The 16,145-nt window shown below is 38.3% G+C and overlaps 1 protein-coding gene across 6 annotated transcripts in view; it reads right to left on the bottom strand.

Annotated features, from left to right (window-relative positions):
• Positions 1-16,145, bottom strand: part of LOC107087194 (MKL/myocardin-like protein 1) — a 56,963-nt gene that overhangs the window by 6,554 nt on the left and 34,264 nt on the right. For 3 of the 6 annotated variants that reach the window (XM_015378620.1, XM_015378625.1, XM_015378626.1), the window contains 12 exons: positions 10,016-10,182; positions 9,815-9,901; positions 9,640-9,702; positions 9,389-9,561; positions 9,092-9,272; positions 7,177-7,360; positions 6,766-6,908; positions 3,522-4,481; positions 3,096-3,236; positions 548-643; positions 380-463; positions 227-272 (listed from right to left, as the gene is read on the bottom strand). In XM_015378620.1, the coding sequence (XP_015234106.1) occupies positions 227-272; positions 380-463; positions 548-643; positions 3,096-3,236; positions 3,522-4,481; positions 6,766-6,908; positions 7,177-7,360; positions 9,092-9,272; positions 9,389-9,561; positions 9,640-9,702; positions 9,815-9,901; positions 10,016-10,182 (2,325 nt within the window). The remainder of the gene's footprint in view (positions 1-226; positions 273-379; positions 464-547; positions 644-3,095; positions 3,237-3,521; positions 4,482-6,765; positions 6,909-7,176; positions 7,361-9,091; positions 9,273-9,388; positions 9,562-9,639; positions 9,703-9,814; positions 9,902-10,015; positions 10,183-16,145) is intronic. The other 3 variants (XM_015378624.1, XM_015378622.1, XM_015378621.1) reach the window with 3 other exon arrangements.

Below are 16,145 nucleotides of genomic sequence, written 5' to 3'. Positions count from 1 at the left end.
TGATCTTTAGTTAAATCATGACAAAAGGTGTAAAAAGAAAAAGGGAATAAGCACAAACTCATTACATACTTTCCAGATAGTTGAAGCTGTAGATCTAATATGGGTAAGTGTTTTCTTTTTATGAAATTATTATATTATTTATTCAATTTTGAATACTTATATATTATGTAGTTTTATTATAGTTCTAACAGGAAAGACAGTTATTCATTTTAGACAGTCACTGTACCTCCGTCCTGCAGGATGATGTCAATGAAATCCTCATTGTTTTTGGGCTAATAACAGACACAGAACAAAAGATTTTACCATCATACAACAGAACTATTGGAAAGAAAATATATCACTTAGGAAATTGCACAGTCAGACTTGTCTTGGGTCATACCTTATCAGGAGATTGCCAGGCTGCTGCTTGAAGAGAATCTGGAGACAGTGGACTCAGCAAGACATCCAGACCAGGAAACATTTCCTGTTTTACATTATTGAAATAAAAAATAAATAAATATTGCAAATAATTAAAGAAATAATAACTTTTAATGTTATGGTTGCTCACAGTCTGATAGAACGGGGAGGAGGATTTCTTCCATTGCAGACCTGATGATATTGCTTCCTGCAATGGTTGCTCCACTGATTCCTGATGTGCTTCATTCTCGGATTAATGAAATTAAGTCAAGGTATAAATAAAATAATAAAATATAGCAATCATTTTTTTCTTCATTTGGCTTCATTTGCAAGTTTTAGGATAATGTTTAAAATAGAAATGGAGGTAACCATTTCATTCCAGGATTTCTAAAAGGCAGTCACTTCCTGTATGTTTTGAAAATAAAGAGGTACACTGAAGCCTCCATGAACCAAGATGCAATAAAGTCCTTTTTCATCAGCTCTTAACACCATTAATCATAGTAATGGAGTATGCTGTTAGGGTAATTAGCAGGGTAAAAATAATAATCACATCAGGCCTGTGTCAGACCCTTCTCAAGCACCCCTTCTATTGTTTCAAACAGCATATGTCATTAATTTCACAGCAATCACACTTCCCTTTTAACAGTGAAGCATTAACAAGCTGTTCTAGTTCTATTACTGCACGGAGACAATTAAATTGACTCTGAAAGTATCTATTGTAGTCTTGCTTAGATGGTACTTCAAGAAAAAGGAAAATAGAAAAACATATACATACATATACATATAATAGTTAGAATACTATGAAAATGCTCACTTTGGGGAGGACAACACCAGATGTTTACTTGCATATTAAAGCTAGATGTTTTGGTGGTCTAATTCCAATCAAGAAAAACTACAAGCTTTTTAACACCCCCCATTATCTTACCTCTTGTATTTACAGCATCTTGCAAAAGTAGTTATTACACTTTAATTATTACACATTTTGTCTCATTAAAATTAAAAGCTTTAATGTAATGTATTTAATCCAGTTTTATATGGTATTTAATCTAGATTTTAATCTAAATTAAAACCGCTCATTTAAATTCTGCCAAAGGCATTCATTATATGTGTGTGCTACCTCCAGAATTTAATGTTTGTTATGTTTGCAAAATCACATGTAATTTCGTCTTCTTACTTAAGATTCTTATAAACAAATTTTACTCATTTGTTATTGTGTTTTTGCTGCAAAAAAGAGTGTCCCACTTCCAGTTATAGATGTCCCACTTTAACAATAAAATGATTCCAAAAATCTAACATCAAATCACCTCGATTAACTCAAATGATGGCCCACCACTAATATATATATATATATATATATATATATATATATATATATATATATATATATTGATGAGAGAAGCAGCAATGAGGACCAAGGTGACAACAGAAGAACAACAAGTCCTATCTGTGTTAGGGTTTCTGTTTGTGGGGAATGTTTTTGTGTTCCTTTTTTGTCTCCATCCATCCACTAGATGGTGCCCTTCCGGTTTCCCACCCACACCTGCGGCTCGTTGGGTCATCACCAGAGGAGTATCTGAGCAGCGGACTGTCACCACCTCTTCGCCAGAGTGTTTGCCAGTATTGGGTACTCAAGCCTCTCAGAGCTTAGCTGTGTCTAACTTTGAGTTTTTGTCTCTCTGAGTCCTCAGATCAAACACTTTGTCTCCTTGTGGTTGTCGGCAGGATTACTTCCTGATCCTCTGGATAACCCTGGTCCTTCAAGCCTTGGATGGAACCATTCGTCTCTCTGAGATTAAAGGAAAACATTCACCACTTCTGTTTGCAGTCCACTTCAGGAAAGCTCGTTGACAGTCCGCTCCGATGCTCCTCTGGACCACAACTAGTCTGCCTGTCCGCCCTCCAGCCAAGTTTCTCCTTATCTGTACAGGCACCACTAACAGGAACCAAAGAGCAACCACCAGTCATCTTCTGTGAGTCCTTTACTGGCTTTAGTTTTTTTATTGGCCTGAAATTCCCATGGACCTGGAACTCATCACTCTGATTTCCCCCTAGTGTTTCTGGTTCCGGTTAACCTGACTGCTGGATATTCCCCATGCTGAGAATACCCTTTGTTTTGTCCCTCTGAGTTCCTCTGTTAGTCTATCTGAGTTCCATACCTCTTAATAAACTGTTTAACTTTTACCCTGCCTCTGAGTTGTTTCTGCATCTGGGCAAACTTTGAAACCCATCATGACAATCTACTCATTGCCATAAGCTATGTAAACACAACAAACCAGAAAGGAGGTAGTTTGGACAGATGAGAAAAAATAGGAACTTTTTGGTCAACATACCAACAGCCTAGTCAAGACCCCGATGAAATCTAATGAAGAATTTTTGTCAAGACTATGAGACTCTACAGAAAACCTCAAAATGACAGATGGACCTATCAAGCACAACCTTTTTCTGAATATGAATATATATTAAAATTGACACTATTGTTAAAATAAAATAATAATTTATAGAAACTATTCTTTTTCACCTAACAAGTAGACCCTTGTCTAATTGTAAAGTTAAAATGGTCAAAAGATATAAACATTTTTGCAAAGCCCTTTATCAAGACCAGCGAGACTGCTTGATGTTCCAAGAGCATAGACATTAAATCAGCTGTGCTGTCATGGTGTTTAGTTACAGTGTGGATTCACATTGTTGCTCCAACATACCTGCAGTAAAGTGTGATTTGAAGCCTTCCCTTCAGAGTGACTTCCCTGGTCTCCAGAGATGTGATTTGTCAAAGGAATCTGGATATGCTTACTTTTGCTGTCACTGACCAGAGCTAGGCTGCAGTTGTTTTTTAAAGGATCCTGCAGAGAGACAGGAGTGTCTCACTTCTGGTTGAGAAAAACCTTTTGATGTGTGAGGTCTACAGTATAGCTCAGTTAAAAAAAAGCAACATAAAATCATAGCAAGCCTTGATTTGTTTTGCTTCCTCTAAATTTAACCTCTTAAGATCATTTGAAAGAATTTCTTGACAAAATAGTATCAAACCATGCAAGTCAACTCACTGTATGTTCCCTAAATAAAGCAGGTATTAGTGAGGTGATAACCCCCAATGTACAGTGTGTGAGGTTCTTTCCGTCTACTAGTACCTGCTGTTGCAGATGCATCTTGCCCTGTACCTGGATGGGTTGCAGTCTTTTAGTCTCTTTGTAGCACCTCTCAAACTGCTGCTCTTCAACCCTTTTTGGTTTCCTCAGCAGAACCTCTGTCTTCAGTTGTGTCTGCTGGAGCTGTGCAGGGTGACTTTCCCCATTTCGAGACATTTGTATCTGCAGCTGCAGTTTTTGAGATTTCTTTTGTGGATGGAGGTGTTGTTGAGTTTCTTGCACCTTATCATGGCTCTGAACCATGTGTTGCTGCTTTTTAGTGTTTTGCTGCTGCATTAAAAGGAGCCTATTGAGGGTGTGTTGCTGAGCCATCTGCCGAGCAGAATCCTGGAGACAGACCTGCCTCTGGAAGGTCCCCTGCTTTGGCCGGAGTTTGAGATTGATCTGATCCTGAGTCTGCTGACTTTTGGTAGAGGATCTCTGCAACATATCTGGTGATTGCACAAGTATCTCAGCTGCTATCTCTGTCTCCATAGCTTCTTCTTTGATGGTTACCTTTGTAGCCTCCTTTTCATGTGAAATAATTGATATGTTGGGATCAAATGGTGGAAGACTAGTCGAAAAAGCCTCATTCTGCTTCTCAGGAGGTTCTTCTTTCACTTTTCTAAGAATTTGTCCCTCTGGCACTTCTCTGTTACTATTTTTCAGTTGCATCTTCAGCTCCTCCACCAGCCTCTGATTATGCCACAGCATCCTGGTAAGCTTTGCAATCTGCTTATCTTTCTCCTGCAGCATTCTGTCTTTGTCAGTAGTCACAGGAGGGGCTGCAGCTGTAGTGGCGGGGGCATCGGAAGAGACAAGGCTACGTGTCTGCAAAGAGGCAGACTTTAAGTGGAAGTGACAAGGTGTTGGGCTGGAGCATTGGGGCTCCTGTTTAATGGTAGCCGGGAATGAAGCGTCGGTGAATGGCTGAAGACTGAGATTTGTAAGAGATGAACTCATCTACAAAGAGAATCAAATGAAAATGCTCGTAATGATCTTTTAAATCATATACAAATGGTCAATTCTAAATTTTACTATACACTACACCGATTGAATTCTGTGCTCTTGATTGCGTAGGCATACCATCAGAATATAACCAGTGACATAAGAACAACGGTCCAATCGCCACAGGCAGGGAAACGTTGTGACTCTGACAGCTTTCTATTAGAATCACCACTAATCTAAGCTACAGTTGCTGGTCTGTTGGCTCAAGCCCCATCATTGAGCCTTGGCCGACCATATTTCTATCATGAGTTCATCACTGTAGCTTGTTGGATCACTTTTGATAGCTTCGTGTCCATCCATCCCAATTTGACTCGAGAAAATGTTCACTTGCTACCTAATACATCCCACCCACTTAGAGGTGGTTATATTGTTTTATCGGATAAAATTGAATGCCTGATTTGTTCAGGAGCACAAATAAACTGCTAAAAAATGTGGAAACAATTAGATTAAGTGCCGTGAAAAAGTAAATAACCCCTGAAACATTGGTTTGCTTTTTTTAATGCCTGTGAAAAGTCTTCATCATCTGGTTCATGCAACCATCAAACCAACCATCTGGTTGCCTAAGATTTAAGCCTGTTTTGTTTTTTGCTTGTTTGTCTTCTTGTCACATTCACATGTTTCCAATCATCAACACATTTTAGATCAGAAGAAAAGGATAGCTCAGTAAACACAAAACTGAAGTTTGATATAAACGTTTTCTTTATTTTGTTTAATTAGAGAATAAAGCCAACCTGCCCTGCTCCTTAAATTATGAATGAATTATGATTAACTATATCTGGTTAAATATCACTAGCCAGACCCAGATCTGATTACTGAATTGACCTTAAGGGTCAAGAAATTATATATAAATAAAACCTGTCTGACAACATTAAGTAGGCTTAGAGATGTTTTAAAAAGTAGCAAATAATCATGAAATACCCTGGAAAGGGTTAAAAATGCATTCAGCTAAGGAGATGTTGTAATGCTTCTCCACAATAATCCAGACAGTCCTGCTCTGAATAATACCAAAAAGGTAAGGTTTTAAAGTGGCCTGAGAATTGTGTGCACATTTATCTTAGTAAGCTGCAGTGGCAAGGCCAATTATTCTTCAAGGTTTCAAATATGGCTTAACTGAAACAACTCAGCAAAGAAAAGTAAAACAAAATTCTCCATCTGGGATGTGAGAGATTCATTGCACCTATTGTAAGTCCTGCAATGGTGTCGTAACAGGACAGCCTTAATTGTTTATCAGGCAGCTGCAGCTGATCCAGAACGCTGCTGCCTGTGTTCTCACTGACATTAGGAAAGTGGAGTGCATTACCACACTTTTAAAGCCCTAACACAGCCCTCCAGTATCCCAGGAAATATACTTTAAAATTATTCTGTAAATAAATCACACAATGGTGTATCACTAAAATGCATTACAAACTTCTTGCCAGTACTGTATATCACCAGGCCTGTCATGCTTTCCAGCTCCAGTCTACTCTGTATACTGGGAACCAAACATGGAGCAGCTTTTAGCTCCTATGCTACAATAATCTGAAAAAAAAAAATTACAGAAAACTATAAGAGTGCTGAAGCCCTAAGTTATTTTAAATCAAGATTTAAACATACTTGTTTAGAATGGCCTTTGATTTATTATTTATCATTGGAAAGGCCTGATAACAGCTGTGGTCACCAAGGATAATAGAACCAATTATTAGATGTGGAGCTTTTTTTCTTTTATTTTAATTGGGTCAGGCTACGTTGTGTAATTTATGTCAAAATAAACAAAATCATCATTAAAAAACTACACCTAATAATTAAAGTGGTATTTTACTGTAGTTTATTGTTCGGTATAGACAGTTATTAGGGTTGTCCGCTCCTCAACAAATCAGGCTGTATACATGTTAGTAGCAGGGCTGACTTCGTGTTCAGTTACCAAGCAAGAATTTAATATAGGCCATTTGAAATACACGTCTACTCCAAATTGTTACATAATCCGGTTTGAAATCATGCTGAAATGTTTTCCAGAACATTCTCAAATTGGGATGGTAAGAAACGAAAAATAGTGTTTGATTGCACATCAATATGCTGTCGCTTAAAGACTTCTTGATATATATAAATCTGAAACTAGTCAGAACATAAATAAAAAATCTGACAATACTTATCAGCACACTCGTCAGTGAGAGTGTGCTACAGAGGACTAAAACAACTGATCTCAATGTAAAGCTATTTAAACAATGAGTGTTTTATAAGTAGGTTAGCTGAAGTGTCTGACCAGTTCTCCCAGCGGGTCAGAGTTAAAACTGATCTCTTCTGGAATTGCGCCATTCAGCATGCTGGGTCGGGTTAAGGGTTTGATGGTTCCATCACATCTCAAGAGCTGTTGAGGAGACGTTTCACTGGCACTGAAACTGCCACCTGCATCACCCATACAGAAAGATTCAGGTAGAGTTAGCGCTTTTCATTTATTCTCTTGGTACCTAATTAACCTTTCATACATACTCTACAGCAGGCTTTTACAGAGCAAATTCTGAAGAAAAAAACCCTAACAGAGGTCTGGTCAGCCATTCTAAACAGAATAGAGACCTTACATGTGCATGTAAAACCACAGTCAGCTAACTGGCCATTGAACAAAGATGTCTGATAGAGCTGAAGTTCTGCTTTTTTTGTGATGTGCTGCTTTCACCTGTTTTTAGGGATGCTGGTGCCCTCTCCAGCTCTGGCTCTCTAATTCCCCCTGCTGTTGGAGAGGAGGTAGTGCGTCTGCCTCTACTGAGTTTCTGGTATTTTCTCAACCTCTCAATGAGATCCTTTCGGGTACCAGAGACGGGCAACCTGCGCAGCTTCAATTCACACTTTAGTTCTGCGACCTGGCAGAAGATGGAGTAAAGGACAAATTGAGAGTGAGGGAGGAAAGTGAGGAAAAGCAATATAGATGAGGGCTTGAAAAACAGAACAATGAAAAGGAATTAAAAGAGAAAGAGAACAAGACAGACCAATCTATCACTGTCGCTGTGACTATCTTTGATGGTAGATTAACCCATTTCAAACTTCAGCTTCTATTCACATAAATTGACCTTTGCTTTAAAATTGGGATTTGTTCTTTTTTTTTTTCTTTCTGTCTCAATAATTCTGGATACCTTAAATAGAATTGTTTTGTTGCTTTCCTTCTTTTCTACAGTTCCCCTGATGCACTCTGATTCTTTTTATATCCAGTCCTGAGTTCTTCCATGTTTGTTTTATTCTAAAAAACACATTCACTGAATAAAGGCTTCTTTGTTTAACCATACATATAGCAGCCTTCAAAATATTACATACTCTCATCATAAGCATCATCATTCTTTTCCAAAATGATAGCTTTCATGTCAATCGATTGATTCCTAGCACAAAACAAGCTTTAAAGCAGCTCATGTACTTTAAACAGGGTTGAAGTTAGGGCCAATCCTGAAGCTTAATGTTAGTGTGATGTATGCTTGTAGGACTAGTTTTGCTGTGTCTTTGATATAACAATAATGTGTGACCAGAATCCAACTATTTGACCCAGACTTTTACCCTTAGAAGAAAAAGGGCCAAGTAGATTGGGCCATGCTGGAACATTGTTGTCAATGCAGATCGGGGCAAGTTTCACATGATCAAAGACCAAGACGGAGTTGGACCAAACAGGAAGCCCCTTATCCAAACTCAACCCCTTTAAGCTCACTTCGCAGCTGCCTACAGGTATTTTCTGCCAAAGAATTCTACATTCTAAAGAAAGAGAAAATTAAGTAATTGCTGTCAGTAATAAAAGGTTTGTTTGGTGAAATTAAGGTGAGTCTTTCAAACTCAAGAACACTGTTCCAGTTGGCAGGCATGATGGTGGCAGTATCATGGTGGCTGTTTTAATGCCAGAAAATCAAGAGAGGCAAAAATCCACCCCAATTGACATATATCTTGTTGGGAGCATTAAATATTCTGGGATGCGTTGGTGTTAAAATGTCCAAAACCAAAAGAGCCTGTACCAAAACCATTTGACTTTTGGTGTGAAGAAACTCTGCAGTTGCTTGTTTTATTTTTTTATTATTTGTATTGTTGCATATAACTCTAAATTTATGCTTTATATATAATTTTGCTATGGCCTGGTTTTGCTAGCACTTAGTTGCTGTTTGTTTTATTGTTTTTGTATGTTTGCATTTAAACCACACATGGACTACATGGCTGTAAATAAAATGTCCTGCGATTTCCTTTGTCATAAATCTAATGACTTAGCATGGTGGTATCAACATCCTGCTGTTGGGATACAGTAGTACTGGTGGATTTCGCAGTAATGTCATAATGAATGAGTTTATAAGATTTCAATTCACAACTTTCATGGTTTTCCATCTGAAAAAGCAGGTTTCCCACGCACCATCAAAATAGCACCAAAGGCATATTAATGCAGATTTTTGAATAGGTTTTTTAATTTCTGTAATTGTCCTTGACCTCAACTCCACTTGGGACAACAAATGTATTGAGTTGGGTATTTGCGATCTTAGTAAAGTTAAACTTAACATTTCAGGGGGAAGTTGAGTTGTTAAAATAAAATTATACTAAAAAAAAAAGTTCAAAAGAAAGACTAAACTAACCTTCATTTCATCCAGATCTAGATGCAGTGACAGAACTTTTGTCCCACCTAAAGAAGCAGAACTTGGACAACTGTGTATGTGTTGAATAGAGGTGACTGTTGAAGGAGCAGAAGAGAGTTGAGCTGAGGAGGAATTGGAAGGCAAGTTGGAAGAAGAGGAAGGAGGTGGATCCTGATCCCTGCTGGTGATACAGACAGTCAAATGTGAAAAAACCTCCAGGTTAGCTTCAGGCTTGGACATTTGAGCCAGGAGAGGAGGCTGGAGTTACGCTTGAATCCCTACATGCTCTATGCTTACTTGGGTTCTGTAGAGAGGAGGGTGTGATGCTGCTGCTGACTGAGGATCTGAAGCTGAAGGAAGATCTGCTGCTGCTGAAGGATCTTGGCATAGGATGAGTCCAGATTAGGAAGAGTTTCTGTTTCTCCTTTTTTGTCAGGAGGAATGTACTGATGGTATTTTAGCTTCTTGATCTAAAGAGAAACACATTAACATCATTCAATATACCGGTAACAAGATTTTATTTCTAAAACTGAAGCAAGAACACCCACCTTCGGTTTGTTGTCCTTAGTTTTCTTCTGTTTCTGGGTAAGATGGTCAGGGATTAGTTTCTGCTGGCATTAGGAAAGACATGTGATTAAGGTCAGCTTTATGCTGACACCTCATGAAGTAAAACTGGGTGGACAAGACTCAGTAAATGCAGATTTGAGTCTTTTTGTGTTTTACCTGAGCTTGAGTGTTCCCACAAGTTCTCTGCATGGAGGAGTTCAGAGGAATGGCTGAGAGCTGAAAAGGAAGAGCTGATGGAGGGACCTGGTGGGGGATACAGATGACAAGTTTTCATGGTTGAGTAAATGCAGTGCAACATGTTAATATACTGTATTGCCTACTACCGGTTCACCTTCCCTCTCCTACATGTAATTGTACCTTAGCTGGAGATGAGAGGTTGTTCCCAGCCATTTTCTCTGCTGAAGAGCATGCAGGTTCAATAGCCACCAAATGCCCCCGGCTTTCTGACTGACGTGGAGACAGACTGTCATTACTGTCCTCATCACATGATGAGTCCACCCTCGAGGTGTGTGGAAACCGTCTCTCTGGGAGTCAAAAGGGTGGAAAGGAAGTCATTTATATCCGGCTAATTTTAACTTGAAAAATAACAGGCAGTACTGGCCCCTGGATAACCCTCCTTTAGTGTATTACCATCACCGGTTAAAATCACTGGAAACCTTGCCAAGAAAAAAAATGGGTTCGCAAAAGATTCAGATAAATTAATCTCTTAATGCAGTTCTTTAATCTGTCACTAAAAATCATTGTAAGTATACTTTGTGGTAACAAAATAACTGGTGGTGATACAAAGGTTGGTAGCTTTTTATATTTTGTGAAAAATTTTGCACAAAAGTACTTAGTCCTCTTTGCAACATTACAAGGCTGGAGAAATCATTGACTATTCCTGAAAGGACGGTCTCATCCAGAGTCCAACACGATTTCATAATATTTTATAAGAATTAAAATGTATGTTGAAGGAGGTTGAATTCATAACTGGTTAAGCATTTATAGGTTGTTGTTTTTTAGTTATTAATGCAATGCACTCTAGCAGGGATCCTGTAGTCTTTTGATAGGAAATGGACCCCACCAGACTTAACAGTGCACAACAGGAACTTTCCTAAATACAATGTGTTTGTATCATATTAAATCCATATGAAATATTTGCAGCCTAGACGTTAACTTTTTTCTTTTGGCAAGGTGTCGAATGATTGTTTTGAACATGAGCCCGCTCTTTGCTGCTGTTTTTAGAAAAAGGTTTTGCAATTTTATTTTTTTTTTATTTTCATATCCTCCTACCCACTTTCCATGGTGGTAATATGAGCTGGGTTTCCTGTCTGTCTGTGTACTGACCAGATAAAAGGAGAACTTGACCTATACGACATGATATATGTATAATGCAGATACAAATAAAGCAATTTAAAGTAAAATATTTGTTGAAAATGCAGAAGTTTTATTTTGCTAGAGATGTTAAAGTTAAAAAATACCTATCAGGGTAGAGAATTTGTATTTTATGTGATAACATGACATAAAACTAAAGGTAGATTGTATAGAGTTAATATAATCTGCAATAAAACAGATTATATTAACTGCGACCAATCTGGATCTCAATCTGTCATGAAGTAGATTCTCTTGAGAGAAAGGAAAAAAACAAAAACAATTCCTGTTATAGTTGATGCTTGTATTTTACTGGGGTTTCTTATGAGATGTATGGTGAGGTATTGACGGTAATATAATGTAAAAAGGCCTATCAGCATACATTTTGCATTAGTAGGTTGTTAAGGATGAAGTTTTCTGTTCACTGCTGCTGCTGATTACATTCTCTTCACATAATGTTTTGCAGGCAACCAATTAACATTGCTGAAAACAATGGAGACTACACAAATTAAAGTGCACCTGTTAAGCCAGAACAAAATGTTCCTCGCTAACAATTGTTGGACAGGTTGAGTCATCCCATGGGACCTCAATACATCCAAGTCCCTGAGTCCATGCTAATTTTTCTTCCTCAGGCGTATCATAGCAGACTTCACAGGGATTTAGGGAATAACAACGCCTGATACAATCCTCTGAACCACTGTTGTGAGTTTTCCTCAGAAATAGATGTGTGTTATTGAATTATACGAGGAGACAGCTATGTAGAACACACTCCTGGCCATTAATTCACCATCAGCAGGCAATGATGAAAACACAACATGGGGCTGATTTATTATCCTGTGATACAATAATGTCCTGAGTTACCTACTGCTGTGTTTAATGTGTGTATTGGGTGTGTGGGCGTGCACGTGTTTGTGTGTGGCCGGGTTTTTGTTACCCTGTGGGGACAATTTCCCAGAAATAAGCTACATTTTGGGGACTTATATGGACTTGTGGGGATCAACGATGGGTATCCATGAGGACATTCTCTTCTTAGGGTGGGGGTTAATTTAAGGGCTAATGTGTGAATTGAGTTTAGCTTAGGTTTAGGGCAAGATATGCATTACTAATGGTTAATGTAAGGGTTAGGCCACAGAAATGAAAGCAATATAAATTGAAAAGTTCATATAAGGATAGTGTGACACAACGTGTGTTTGTATGTTTGTTTATTTTATCTATTTAGGACCATTTTTGGTTTAGTTACTAACTTTCTAAGGACCCACAGACCTTATGAGGGCAGAAGGCTGGTCCCAATGTGGTGGATCCCCACTTTTAGTGTTAGGGACTCAGTTTTAAGGTATGGTATGAATCCGCTTTGGGTAAAGCTTAGGTTTAAGAATATAGTTATACTTGTTACGGTTAGGTTAAATATCAGGGCTCACACGCTGGCACTGAAGGGCAAACTATACGAATGAATCTTTAAACACAACTACAAATGAGTTATTAAAAAACTAATTATTTAAAAAATCCACCAATTTCAAAAACACAAAAAAGGTTTTCAAAAACACAACAGCATAATCAAAAAACACAACCAATTAGAGAAGCTATGACATTCGCCTACCAAAAGAGGTAGGTATTAGTGGGAAACCTGAGACTTTGCTGATTGGATGAAAGCCCTGTGGTTTGGCTTTTAAACCACCTTTTAACCCGGAAGTCATTTTGCTGTTCGAACCTTTAATGAGCTAGCATACTGTAAGCAGAATGACTTCCTGTAGCCAAACGGTTCCATCATCCAATCAGGGAGGTCTCATGTTTAAGGTAATGCCATTCTGCTTGTGAATATTTTGTTGTGTTTCTGAATACCGTATTGCATTTTTCAAAATGTCTGGCTTTTTTGAAAATGTTGCATTTTTGAAAATGTGTTTTTAAAAATATTGCGTTTTGAAAATGTTGTTAAATGACCAAATTCAACGGGACGTGCTGACATGGATCCAGCTTTAAAGATGCCAGGTTTGTTTCAGGGAAAAAACATTTTTAAGAATCTTCCCGATGGAAAACTCGACAAGACTAAACCTGTTTGCACCTTGTGCGACGCAGAATTGGTTTACTGTAGGAGTTCTTCCAGTTTCAAGTACCACCTAAAGGCAAAGCATTGCTTAGCTTATGCGAAAGGTGGCCCATGAGCAGAGCTCTATCAGCCAAGCTAACCAATCTCCTCGCTCAGTGGATAGTCACAAGTTGCTGGCCAATCACCATGGTTGAAGATGATGGTCTGGAGCGTGTTCTCTAGGCAGCCACAGGTGACCCATCTTATAAACAACCTGCGAGGTGAACTATCATGAGAATACATGACCAGAACGCCACAGAGAAAGCGGCAAAAGATGAGAAGTTAATCGAGGTGATGTGTGTAGCACTGACATGGGACCACCGGACATTTATCAATAATCATATCTACCTCGGCGTCACTGTACACCTCATCAATACCAGCAGGGAACTCCACTCCTTCGCTTTTGATAGGCTATGTTTTTTTTATTTTTTTTTTATTTTACCTTGACATCTACAAATGATTACCACATTTTGTTTGCTTCTTGATGATTGCTTTGGTGCATGTGGATAAAGTGGGACAATTTTTTAAATGTAGCTTCTGTGGTATTTATTTAGCCTATTTTATTTCTAGAGCTAAAGTCATGATACATTTTTCAAAACCTCGGGATCTTCACATCACTAGAGACATTCTAAATACAGATTTTATATTATCCTCAAAACGCAGTTGTCCCAAAGTCAGATTTTTGGAGACACTATATCGTTAAAGTTCGACATCCATCATTGGAAGTGGGAGACTTTTTTTTTTTGCAGCAAAAACACAGAAACAAATTAGCAAAAAAAGTAAGAAGTACTTAAGTAAGAAGACAAAATTATGTGTGATTTTGCAAACAAATTACAGATTACAGTTAAATTAATATAGACTTAAAACAAATAATCTACGCCACAACTAGATATGTTTGTATTTTATTGTTGTAATTTGAAGTGGAAATAAATGAGCCGGTGTTCTATTTCATTCTGTGCGATCTCCTTACTCCAGTGTAACCTATTTCCTCACACAGTATTTTAGTTTTTAGGTCCCACAGAAAACTTTAAAAGGTAACCTTAGCCTTACATTTTTATCTGGTCTTAAAATGTATCAGTATTGTGGACATTAATATTTAAAATAATGTATATGTTGACATATATAAGATGACCTTTACAAGGTGTTTTTTATTTTACATGGCAGTCTTCATATTCATGTGTGCTATTCCTCTCTACATAACTATATTACCATATGCAAATCTAAGATTCGATTACAATTAGTGTGAGTGATATCTGATTGAATAATTTAGAGTGCAATCTGTAATTTTATTCAAGTAATATAAAATCTTGCTTTTACAGACGTGGTAGCTCTTTAAAGGCAGAAATAAAAGGGATATCTTCACATCATGTCTGTCAGATGAGAGGGCATAAATCATTAACTATAAATTTGTGCATGTGTGTCATTAGATAAGCTGAGACTTCTTACGAAAAATCATCATAGATCAGCAGATTAATCACAGCTGGACAAAAGTCTGGTGAGATATCCTGTCAGAAGACTGAAAACATGAGTGTTATCACAGTTTTAATATAAAAACACTCCACATTTCTACATCTGCATATATGTTACGTAATATTCATAGTGCCAGCATGCTTTAAGTCTCCCACCATCATTCTGATCCCAAAGAAGCCTCAGGTCACCTCACTCAATAACTACCGGTCTGTTGCACTGACTCCCATCACTATGCTGCTTTGAAAGGCTGGTAAAAGAACACATCATCTCAAGTCTCCCCACATCATTCAACCCATTCCAGTTCACCAACAGCGAAACCGCCCCACTGAGGACGCCATCTCCTCCGCTCTACACATAGGCTTAGCACACTTAGAGGAGAAGAACACCCATGTGTGGATGCTGTTCCTAGGCTTCAGTTCACACTCAACTGGCTTCTAATCTTTCTCACAAAAAGACCTCAGTCAGTCAGGGTTGGACAGAACACCTCTAATCTCACAACCTAGAGCACAGGCTCCCCTCAGGGTAGTGCCCTGAGACCCATGCTGTTAAATCACGACTGCGTCTCCAGGTTCACCACCAATCACATCATGAAGTTTGCAGGTGATACTACAGTGATACTCCCTCCATTAAGCACATTTCATCCCAGTGCTGCATGTCCCGAGCCCAAAACATCATGAATGACCTCTCACACCCCTATCATGGACTGTTCTCCCTCCTACCCTCTGGGAGGAGGCTTTGCAGCATTCGATGCAGAACCAGGAGGTTCTGCAACAGCTTCTGCCATCAGATTGTTAAACTACTGCAACTCCAATCAAGACTGCATCACACTTGATAACATCATATTCGCATTACCAGTGTGGCTGATTTGTTCTTATAATCCCTTCAAATAGAACACAACTCAATGTTCTACTGCATTTTTCACCATATTTATTTATTTTGCACTGCACTGAACCTTTCCATATCAATGCCTTTTGCACCCTGACTTTACACTGATTTCCCATTTCTCCTAATCTGTCTACATTCTGATCACAGCTGCTCTTTGTAAATAGTAATGTGAATTTCACTGTTGTAAGCTGCCTATTAACTGTTGGAAGCTTTACATATTGTAAGTTTGTTTTGTATACACCCTGTGTATAGAAAATGACAATAAGTTGCTTGTTAAGGGTTAATGCATATGGGCGGTTTAGGATTGGGTCAATGATTATTACATTAACATGCTACATAAAGCTCAGTTGCAGACTTTTATTAATATGATTGGTTAGAAAAATTATGTTAAGCTACAACATGCAATTCAACATTGCTACCATCACCGAGCATGCCTATAAGCATCTAGACTCTTAACAAACAGTTATCACAAGAACTAATTAAGCCTTCAAAAGTTAGATAATATTAAGGTTTTCTTTTAGCATTTGGTGGATAGTTTACTTAGCCTGGGTGCCATGCCGAACTTAGTCCCGCCCACAAAGTTTGAGGTCGGGGAAGTTCGGTCTAGCTCTGCACCATAGTAGCGCGAGTATTATCGCCCACTGTCAGGCGATCCAATCAAATTGTCAGGGCGGGCTTTATACGATGATGGACAGATGA

This window comes from Cyprinodon variegatus, unplaced genomic scaffold (assembly GCF_000732505.1).
Source record: "Cyprinodon variegatus isolate N-32 unplaced genomic scaffold, C_variegatus-1.0 Scaffold175, whole genome shotgun sequence".
Classification (NCBI taxonomy): domain Eukaryota; kingdom Metazoa; phylum Chordata; class Actinopteri; order Cyprinodontiformes; family Cyprinodontidae; genus Cyprinodon; species Cyprinodon variegatus.
This window is presented reverse-complemented; position numbering and strand designations above follow the sequence as displayed.